Source organism: Diplotaxodon limnothrissa, linkage group LG23, assembly GCF_057381915.1.
Source record: "Diplotaxodon limnothrissa isolate DT_005_m linkage group LG23, D_limnothrissa_male_GT1.1, whole genome shotgun sequence".
Classification (NCBI taxonomy): Eukaryota; Metazoa; Chordata; class Actinopteri; order Cichliformes; family Cichlidae; genus Diplotaxodon; species Diplotaxodon limnothrissa.
This window is the reverse complement of record NC_140617.1, coordinates 18,634,878-18,646,241: the sequence shown is the minus strand read 5'-3', so window position 1 is coordinate 18,646,241 and position 11,364 is coordinate 18,634,878. Positions and strand designations below refer to the sequence as shown.

The window sequence follows — 11,364 nt, the reverse complement described above, 5'->3', positions numbered from 1 at the left end:
GATGGTCCTCAGTCAAAACCAACAGTTGTTTACCATGAACACCATGAAGAGCTTCCTGAAGCTCCAAGAAGCACTCCATCTTCAAGTAGTCCTCAGTCAAAACCAGCAGTGGTTCACCTTGATTATCGAAACCATGAAGATCTTCCTGAACCTCCAGTAAGCACTCCTTCTCCAGATGGTCCTCAGTCAAAACCGGCAGTGATTCGTCATCAGGACCATGAAGATGCTCCTGAAGCTCCAGTGAGGGCTCCGTCTTTAGATGGTCGTCAGTCGAAACCAGCAGTGGTTTACCATGATTATCGAAACCATGAAGATCTTCCTGAACCTCCAGTAAGCACTCCTTCTCCAGATGGTCCTCAGTCAAAACCGGCAGTGATTCGTCATCAGGACCATGAAGATGCTCCTGAAGCTCCAGTGAGGGCTCCGTCTTTAGATGGTCGTCAGTCGAAACCAGCAGTGGTTTACCTTGATTATCGAAACCATGAAGATCTTCCTGAACCTCCAGTAAGCACTCCTTCTCCAGATGGTCCTCAGTCAAAACCAGCAGTGATTCGTCATCAGGACCATGAAGATGCTCCTGAAGCTCCAGTGAGGGCTCCGTCTTTAGATGGTCGTCAGTCGAAACCAGCAGTGGTTTACCATGATTATCGAAACCATGAAGATCTTCCTGAACCTCCAGTAAGCACTCCTTCTCCAGATGGTCCTCAGTCAAAACCGGCAGTGATTCGTCATCAGGACCATGAAGATGCTCCTGAAGCTCCAGTGAGGGCTCCGTCTTTAGATGGTCGTCAGTCGAAACCAGCAGTGGTTTACCATGATTATCGAAACCATGAAGATCTTCCTGAACCTCCAGTAAGCACTCCTTCTCCAGATGGTCCTCAGTCAAAACCAGCAGTGATTCATTATGAGCACCATGAAGATGTTCCTGAAGCTCCAGTGAGGGCTCCGCCTTCAGATGGTCCTAAGTCAAAACCGGCAGTGATTCCTCATCAGGACCATGCAGATGTTCCTGAAGCTCCAGTGAGGGCTCCGTCTTTAGATGGTCGTCAGTCGAAACCAGCAGTGGTTCACCATGAGCATCGAACCCATGAAGATCTTAATGAAGCTTCAAAAAACACACCACTTCCAAAGGTTCCTCAGTCAAAACCAGCTGTGGTTTTCAGTGAGGACACAAGACATGAAGATCTTAGTGAAACCCCAGTACACACTCTATTTTCAGATCCACAGTCAAAACCAGCAGTCGTTGTTCCTTCCTCTGTGCAGAAAGTTGATGACCACGTTCCTGTGACTGAACTCCAACCTTTTGAACATGGTGTCTCTGATGTGTCCAGCATCGCTGTCAGCTTTGATGTCTTCCAGTATGGCGGGGTGTCGATTGAAGGGGAAAGCAGTGGCTTCTCCAGTGGAGCTCAGGCCTCTGATTTAGATGCCATTGCATTGCCAACCCGACCTGGCAGGGCGTTAACAATTTTCTTCAGCTTGAGGGTGACCAATATGGTGTTCTCAATGGACCTGTTCAACAAGAGCTCCCCGGAATACAAGGCTCTGGAGCAGCGTTTCCTCCAGCTGGTGAGGATTCAAAGAATCATGACTCAGTGAATAGGAACCTTCCAGATTCATATGCCATGCTACTAACACATCTTTATCTTCACCTCATAGCTGGTCCCATACCTGGAGTCAAACCTGAACAACTTCCAGAACCTGGAGATCCTTAACTTTAGAAATGGCAGCATTGTGGTAAACAGTAGGATGAGGTTTGGTAAACCAGTACACAGAGGAGTCACCAATGTTGTCTATTTAATCTTGGAAGACTTTGCCAACACTGCCTATCAGACCATGAACCTCGCAATTGACAAGTACTCACTTGATGTTGAGTCAGGTAGGATTCAATTCAAATCAGTTCACCCAACAATTAGATGACACCCCCCCCCCCCCCCCCCCCCCCCCCCCACACCAACATGAGTGAGCACTTTGGGATAGTGGGTTCCTTCCTGTTACAAGGGAACAGGAAGGGACCTTTGGGAGAACCAGGCTCGTGCAGAATTACATCTAATGCTTTAATGAAGATGCTAATTTTGCCAGTTGTGGATCTCTAAAACTGACACTGAGGTGTTATCTTTATTCTGAAAATATTCAGTTTACATTCATTAACAATAACTGTTTCATAAGTTGAAAATGTTTTTCTCTAAAACTACAGACCCTTGAATTTTAATACAGTTACTAAAATTATGAGATCAGCATCTTGAATGTATCTATCAGTGCCTTCCAGTTTTAGCATATTTCAATTATGATCACAGTGGGCTTCACGAAAAACAACATCCCTAAACTGATTAGGTGTTAGGGACAAACCAGGACACATTTGTCTTCTATATGTGGCGACTTAACCACAATGTACAGAATTAATTAAAAATTTTATCCAGTTGATTCATGGTTTTATGCATCTAAGGCTTGAATTTCAGGGTAAACAGAAACGATCCCTTCAATACCTATATGAATAAATAAATACCTTCAAAATCTGAACACATAAATTTATTTTCCAGTCATGTACTGATAGTTTTTCTTTTTCCAGTAAGTTATTTTTAATGTAGAATAAAGTGGAATACAGTCAGATGTGTTTATTGCTGTAGAGAAATGAAATCAAAGCTACTGTTTACTTGTGCACTTATTGCCATGATGCTCCTCAGACTGTTAAATCCTAAATTTGTATGTGCAGTGTCTGAGCAGCTCTGACAGGCTTCAGCTGTCAGGACTGCGATCTAATACCCGAGATAATCTGTCTGGCAGAAACGTGATCAGTAGCAGCACACACTGACTCACCCTGATGGGACATCATCATGGCCGCTGCTTAGAGCTGCTCCTTTGAGCCTAAACTGGTTTTTATAGTTGCAGTAACTGCAGGTCTTTAAGTGTAGACAGTGAGGATTCTTATCTGGGTTTTGAAAGGAGTGTAAAGACGTATGTGTTAAATGAAGCTCGTAAACAGGTGTAGGAGGGAGAAAAGGAAGGAGAAATCATTTTACTTGTTAAATTCAGATTAACACTGTGGTTCACTTTTAATTCTTTAGGTCTGTATACTATGTTGCTAAAATAACTGTCCCGTTTTCCTGAAAAGTATTATTTTTGTTTTTATGTAATTAGCACCAGGACATTTTTGCAGAATCATAACATTCAACGAGAATATAAAATGTCTCTAATCCTATGAGGAAGACAGTAGTTTGACAGGTCCAAAACTAAGAAAGTGGTGTAAGTTTAAAATAGTGGAATTTGGCAAAAAACAACAACTCTGAGTGGAACAATCACTTAACACATCATTAACAATTTGCCACCAAGAGGTCCAAAAAGAAAGTTTTTTGTTGCTGTAATAGTGTTTCAAGACTTACATGTAACCCAATCTGCCAGTCCAGTGACATACATGTTTGCATTTCAGCAGAGTTTAGGATTTATCCACAGAAGAATGAGATTTTATTTACTGTTATCGGAGGAATTACTCCATATTCCCTCCACCTCTGCTGCTGAGCTGTAGCTCTGTAATCTGTCTGAGCCAATCAGAGGAGCACCTCACTGCCTGATCACCCTAAGCTATAGCAGTGAGTCACTGCATCAGGACTCACTGTGTACATATAATCAGTTTACTCCTCTCATCTTCCCTGTACTCTCGAGGCAGGTTTTCCATTGCACAAGCACATGTCAACCTTATTGGGTCATATAAAGGTTAGTTAGGTTGGTTGTTCTTGAACTCTTAAGGATTTTCCCAAGATACAAACAGTCAGGACTCTTGCTGCTGGTCTGGTGTCTCATGGGAAATATTTAAAGTTATTGATTGTTGTGTTAAAAAAGACTTGAAAAAGCCTAAGAAAAGCATCTAAGATTTTCCAGCACTTTCTAGGGTATGCTGAAGTACATAAACATAAACTGATTTATCCTTGTGCTGCTTTTGTCTTTATTAAGACCAGGCCAACAAACATTTTGTCATTTGAGTGCTGACCAGATGCAGACTCCTGAGGCCTGGAGTTTACTAGAGCTCTTTGAACCCTTACCTCTGTTTATGTAGGATGGCATCTTCTTCTCTTTCTTATGGTTTCATATGACACTGTGTCTTCTAATTGCTCCTTTCATTTTCCACTGTTTGTTCCTTAGGTGACCGGGCTGATCCCTGTAAGTTCCAGGCATGTAACAAGTTTTCCAGGTGTATAGTGAATCAGTGGTCAAGTGAAGCAGAGTGTGTGTGCAACGCTGGATATCTGAGTGTGGATGGCCTGCCATGTCAGAGCATCTGTGAGGTGCAACACGATTTTTGCCTTAATGATGGAAAATGTGACATCATCCCTGGCAAGGGTGCCATCTGCAGGTAAGAGAAAATTAAATATCGCTGTTCTTGTTTCACAATGTTTCTGTATTTTATGCCTCATTGGTTTCATTCTTCAGTATATTACCACATATTTAATTAGTTTACAATGTATAAATATACTGCAATATGTCTGCTTGTACCAATTTGAAGACTTTAAAATAAAGAGAAAACAGTCAGCTTTCTTCAAATAAAATGCATCTTTCTAAGCAGTTAATGTCCTGTAGATACAGATGTAGGTAGTACTTTTTCCCCATTGAAAGTAAAAAAGATCCTTTGCAGGTACAGCAGGTAGAAATTAGCTAGTAGTGAATTCTGGTATAAAGTATCTTTTATGATATGAAGTCAGTATTTTTATGCACGGTCTCTGACAATTAAAGATAAATGTTAAGAGAGGGCACTACCTCCAAAATAAAAGCTGCTTATATTACCTCGATATGTTTTTCTTATCAACAAAATTGCATTTTTAAGTTTTAACCTTTTTTGATTCGCATTATATATTTCTAAAATTAAATTGTCCTTTGTGGCCCTTGTGAATATGTGATTAATGTTATAACAAAATACAAGGCACTTTGTATGATCTGTCTCAGTTGTTCTTAAACATAAATACCTTTTTCATCTGCAAACAGCTACATAGCACTTTGGAGAATATAAATAATATGAACACAAAATGTTCCTAGGTTGAAGGACATCTGTGAAGCATTTAGATGTTCAGCTGTATACTGAATGGAAATTACAGCATTATATTACTTAATGTAATGCTTACATTACTGCTAGGCCAGTTCTAGAAATATTAAATAAAAGAGGGCTGAAAAAGCCTGAAAGCATACCATTAGACCATTTCAGTATAATCTTTGGTGTTTTTACTGCAAATTTGTACTACAAATTTGTAATCTTTGCTGCAGGTGTCATGTTGGAGAAAATTGGTGGTATCGTGGTGAACACTGTGAAGAGTATGTTTCCGAGCCATTGGTGGTGGGCATCGCCATTGCCTCAGTGGCTGGTTTCCTGATGGTGGCGGCTGGGATTATCTTTTTCCTGGCTAGGTCGTTACAAGAGCAGTATGATGGGGAGGACACAGAGGACCCCTTACGGTACAACAATATCATTGGCGTTTTAACAACAAATTAAATGAGAAAAAATACATTTCTAGAAAGCAAACTTTTTGAACTTGCGTTGTCTTTCAGGCGAGGTGACAGTTTGCCAACACTTGAACGTGCCACCAAGTTCAACCCGATGTTTGAGAGTGACCCTGTTACTGCCCAGTACTACCGCCGCTACAATGATGACGTGCCCCAGTACTACCATGAGTCTGATCGCGGGCTCCCTCACTTCAGCAGCTCTGCCAGTGTAGGCGATTCTAAAGACCTCAGCAGTGAAGAGATAAAAAACATCTATCAAAACACCACACTCAGTAAAGAGGTAGGAAAAGGCAACATTTCTGCTGCGTAAAGCTGGGTGTCATCTGCATACAGGGGGAATTTGTTGCATTTGCAAAAAAATATGGGCCCAAAACTGAGCCTTGTGGAACACCATGAACATGCCCTCAAATAGTGAAAATGGTAGCTTAAATAAACAAGCTGAGTGTCAGATATTGAGTTGAAAAATATGAATTTCTATTTAGTTTTAGGATTTTGAAAAATTTATTATGTAGCATAGAATTGGGTAACTACTGAGCATGTTGTATCAAGAACAATAAGGGTGCTGATTTTATAACATCAGCAATGTTTAGAAAAGGAAACTTTTCAAGAGGACCCAGTTTATGGGTTTGATTTTTATAGTTCTGGATCACAGGGCAGCTGGTAAAGGAAGTGACTTTCACCTCCTACACAAAGCTTTACTTCAAGTAAAATCAATTTGACACCTCAGACAGAGCCGGCCAACTGTTGTGACATTTTTCTGGATCAGAGATTTTCAGTCTCAGCAGGAGGTCTGTACTACGCAGACGGGTATTTTTACATGCAGGAACTCCTCATCCTCGTTCTTCCCCTCCTCTTTCTCCTCTAGACTGACTCTCACACAAACATGTTTTCTCTGTGCTGACCTCTAACCTCTCTGCAGGAGATTCAAGAACGCCTGAGGATAATCGAGCTGTGCGCAAGGGATCAACACTTTGCAGAATTTGTGCGACAGACTCAAATGTAAGCTTTTTAATTGCTGTTTGTAGAGTGAACATAAGCTGAAGGTGTGAACATCCAATTTAAAAAGAGCTAAAGAAATAATCTTCATGTTAGCTGCATTTTCTGATTAATCCTACTATGACTAACATGGAGCGAGGAATTTAATGATTTCTGAATTGCTAAAACGAGTGTGCAACCGGAAAAAAACTGAATGTTTCAATATAACTTAGAAATGCTTTGTACATAAATGTTAAAATGAAAAATACAATGAATGAAAGCCAAACTCAAACAAATCATATCCAAACTCCATGCCACTGGTAATGAGTTTACTCTGTAGGTTTTTGTGGTTAAGTTGATGATTTTAAACTCTCATCGTGAAGTGTATGAAAAATATCTTTTGTACTCCAGGGAAATAAAACCCAGTGAAACTTCCTCAGCGGTTACACTAACGGCCTGTGCAGAAGCTTCAGACCAAACAAACTGCTTTAAACTCAGCCTAATCTCCATCATGATGAGAGTTGAGTTGAGGAAAAACATTGGAAACATTTAAAAATAGCAGGAATGGTCTGGCGGGTGGCTTTAAACTATCTCTGACCTCAGATGTGCAGAAACATACAAACAATAATCCTCCTCCCTCTCTCTGCTCGCCTGTTTATGTTTCGGTTTAATTTGGGTTTTTTTTTTTTGTGGTTTGGAAGTCGCCTGTTTGGACCTCATCAGTCAGCAGCCAAAACCAGCAAACTAATCCAATTTTCTCTTATTTGGTGGACCAGATTCCTGGAGAGGAGAGGGAGCTCCAGCACATAACCATCCAGCAGCCTCTGACCAGGTACCAACAAACCCACCCACTGAAATTTATTTACAGTACACTGGAAAATGTGACAGAGTTAAAGCTACAGGACAGCAGAGATAGTAATTATCTGAAACATATCCCCATTCTCTAAGGTAAAATACATGGCAAAGTTAGATCATTTCTGAGGATGAAGAGCGCGGTCACAGTTCCATTATGCCTACTGATAGTTACACCTCAGTGTCTGCATTTAACTGTAAATACAATTTTTGAACCACAGACAAATCTACACCATGTGCGATTCCTTCCTGTTGTCCTGATATTTGGTTGATCTTGGCTTATATTCAGACAATATAGCCAGACCCAGCCAGGAGCATTGTTCTAATTTTCCTCCTCTCATGACACATAAATCTTTTGCTTTTTTTCTTTTACATTTTTAATAAAGGTTTGTAGATTTCTAGGACTTGGTTTTGATTTCCAACCCTGGGCTGCTGCCGCTGTTTCCAATTTGTTTACTGATTTGTAACAAAACAGGCAAACTGTGAAAATGTCTGAAAGCAAAAGTGGAATAAAGTCAAATCGTTGGTTTTGGAAAGTCTGAAAAATATTGGGCCACTAGGAAAATGTTGGCTAAGCTGATTTCATCTGTACAGGTCATGTACAGCTGAAATAAATGTTACTTCTACATTTCTTGATGTGTCTATGAAGATGACCATGTCTTAGGGAAATATGTAATTTGTTATTTCAGTTTTGTCCCAGAACATATTAAAGTTATATGATGATTATATGATGAATATGAAGATTAATATAGTGTGTGAATGTGTGTGTGAATGGGTGAATGACTGAATGTAGTGTAAAGCGCTTTGGGGTCCTATGGACTAGAAAAGCGCTATACAAATGCAGGCCATTTACCATTTAATATAGACTCAAAGTTCAGACTTTAAGTTGAACAGTTTAACAATAACAGTGCATAAACCATCCTTTATTTTCAGGGTCTCAAATAAAACTAAGGCTACATTGTTGATTTGTAACCCTTTCTGGAGAATCCTTTGCGGACAATGAACTCATTGACTAAACAAGTTATATCCTCTTTGCTTCACTTTTTGTTTATTCACGGCTCTTTTTGGCTTTGGTTTTGTCTTCAACAGTGAAATTTAGCTCCAATGGGTTCAGGTCTAATTGTTCAATATTCTACTGTTTCCCTACATTTGGATTAATGTGAACAGATAACATATTTTTTCTTCTGCCTTGTAACATATCAACATTAAACGGCAGCGCCACTTGAAGCCATTAATATCTATGCTTTCCAACTGTAATGTGTTCCAGCTCGTGTTGTGCCTTTCAGGTCATGATTTGTTCCAAGTTACCTCCAGCTTTTCCTGCTAGAGGTTAATCTCTGATTCATTTTTCCAAAGAACGCTGTTCCTGAGCTCTATGCTTCTGTCGATACAGGAATCCTCTGGATTTTCCCTGTGAACTCATCTTTTTATATTAAGTGATTTTTCTGTATTCATGTACCTACTTCCTGGTTGCCTGGATCTTGTGAAGGGATTTTCCATGGAGATGGACTCATCACCCTCTGTTGTCTTTTGTGAAGGTCCAGGTTTTAATGTTGGTGAACTTACCAGTGTGTTGTTTTGTTCTCTGAATGAACACATTTGTGATTCATGCTTGCCCAATGTTCCCACTGTTTTCTCTGATGGATTTATTTTACTTGCAGTCTGAGGACATACTGTTTTGCTGCACAGATGCAGCTTCCAAATTCCTCACTTGGAACCATCTCCACATCTTCAATCTGCTTAAATGAAGAAGAACACACATTATGAATTTTGTCCAGCTTTTCATTGTTTTGCTCAGCTGCATTTGAGTGTCTGAAAACAGTCGACTATGTATACAAATACATTTAATTCTTCAATGGTTCTTGCTTTATTTCTATTAAACCCCTCAAAAAGTGAACTCTTACAAGAACTTTAATATTCTTTTGTAAATAGCTAAAACAGCAAAAGTTGTCTCAGAGTCTAACTATACATAGAACCAAAAGTATCTCCTGACCTCCCAGTCTTGACCAAAGAATGAGTATTTGATGGAAATGTAGAGAACAATTCTCACCATGTATTTCCTTAAGAGTAAGACTTTATCTAGAGTGGCTGAAAGGGATTAGCATCACTGCAAACATCTCAGCTTGGGAATTGTTTAACTCCTCAGATTTTCTTCTTAGATTTGCTGACATTCCTGCACAATAAAAGCTTAGTTTAGTTGTTTATGTGATGAAAAACGTTTCATTGACCTGCATAAATGTCCTAATTTCTCTACAGAAACCTGCCTTCGTCTGTGTGTTGAGGAAGGGAGTAGAGATGAAGGTGACCAAATGTTCAACAATCTTGGAGTTTATTTTCTAAGAACAGTGTTTTACTTCTGAGGGACCTTGAAATGAACTTGGGATCCTTGAGGTTGCCTCTTCTCTTACCTTGAAACTTCAACTTTTCCTGTATTCACTGTGTTGCTTATTTATTCTGTACAAAGACTTCAGTAACTGCTTTTTAACCTCTCAACAGTTTCACAGCTGCATACCTCTGTCTTACACTTTCACCTTAGCTTAAATTCAAGGGTTTCTGATAATATCCCAACTTGCCTGTCACTGCTGTCATATTAAAGAAGCACGTCTGAAGTATAGTTTTTAATTTTTGCACCAGTAACATTATTTTAATATGTCTTTTGGTATTAATTTCTGTTTTTCTGACGTGGTTTTTCGGACAGCTGTGACTTGCAACGCTCATCCCCATCAGTGCCTTTGCTGCTCTGGTAGCTTTTTCTGGGATATGATGTGTAGAATCTCAGAGCCCTTGTTTTAAATATATACATCACTATAAAACCATGCTTGAATCAGCAAAATTCCTTTTTTTTTTCCTTCTGCTTCATGTTCACCCAATCAGTCACTTTGCAAATGGGAATGTTTACATTTGTTAGTCAGTGCTTGCTGGAACATTAACTGATGTATTGAACATGCATAGCCTGTCATTGTGTTGTATATCTTTGTGAAGTTCAAGAAAGTTATCATTCTCCAAAAAGTTATTCTCTTCTTCAGAGAAGGCACCGTCATGTTCTGACAAGTCATAAGTCACTGCAGGTACTGTCTTCTTCCAGACTATCTATTCTTGAGGGTAAGTAGCAGACAGGTGCTGCTAATTAAATGCATTTTAGTCAGTGATCCTTAGTGAGTGTGACCTCTTCAAAAGCAAAAGTTTGGGCATTTTACTTGTCTTGGGCATTCAGATGTATGTTAACACAATGTCACAATCTTTAGAGGAGTGGACATCTCAGCAAATCTTTTTAGAAAGAAGAAAGACTCTTCTCTCTAAAAAGATTATGGCAGCACAGCTTAGGTTTGGAAAGTTGCATCTGATCAAACAACAAGACTCCTGGAACAATGTCCTTTGGACAGACAAGACCAAAGTGGAGATTTTTACCCATTATGCACTGCATCATGTTTGGAGAAAACCAATCATAGCACCTCAGCACAAACACCTCATACCAACCGTCAACACAGTGGTGGAAGGGTGTTGATTTGGGCTTGTTTTGCAGACACTTGACATGGGGGCCTTGCAGTCATTGAGGTGACCATGAACTTGTCTGCCTGCCAAAGTATTCTAAAGTCAAATCATCTGTCCAGCACTTAAGTTGGATCATGCAGCAAGACAATGATCTCAAACACAGCAAATCTCCAACAGAATGGCTGAAAAAGAAAATAATGAAGGTGTTGCAATGATCCAGGCAAAGTCCATACCTCAACCTGTTTGAAATCCTGTTGTGGGGCTTTAAGAGAGCTGTGCAAAACTCAATGAGCTGAAGCACCATCAAAGAAAAGGAGTGGGCCAAAATTCTTACACAATGATGGGACATGATAATGTCAAACAGTAACCCATTACTTTAAGTTCCATCCATACATCTTGTAGAATCCCCCTCTAGAAGCCAGTAAATCATTGGGTTCACTTGGTTTTTCACAAAACTACACTTCTGTGAAAACTTTCTTCTTCTCATGACTGTAAGTTCCTCTCCTTTTCTCAAGAAATTAATATTCTTATTATTGTATTTGCACAAGTTACTATCTC

The 11,364-nt window shown here is 39.7% G+C and overlaps 1 protein-coding gene across 1 annotated transcript in view; it reads left to right on the top strand.

The window, feature by feature from the left end:
* The window catches only part of LOC146607808 (uncharacterized), a 29,268-nt gene extending 21,996 nt beyond the window's left edge, over window positions 1–7,272 (top strand). Inside the window, exons 14-21 of the mRNA XM_085348070.1 lie at window positions 1–178; window positions 698–1,569; window positions 1,660–1,879; window positions 4,138–4,348; window positions 5,251–5,439; window positions 5,533–5,767; window positions 6,407–6,486; window positions 7,239–7,272. The exon at window positions 1–178 is cut by the window's left edge and continues 1,559 nt beyond it. Coding sequence (XP_085204196.1) covers window positions 1–178; window positions 698–1,569; window positions 1,660–1,879; window positions 4,138–4,348; window positions 5,251–5,439; window positions 5,533–5,767; window positions 6,407–6,486; window positions 7,239–7,272 — 2,019 coding nt within the window. The remainder of the gene's footprint in view (window positions 179–697; window positions 1,570–1,659; window positions 1,880–4,137; window positions 4,349–5,250; window positions 5,440–5,532; window positions 5,768–6,406; window positions 6,487–7,238) is intronic.
* The last annotated feature ends 4,092 nt before the right edge of the window (window positions 7,273–11,364 follow it).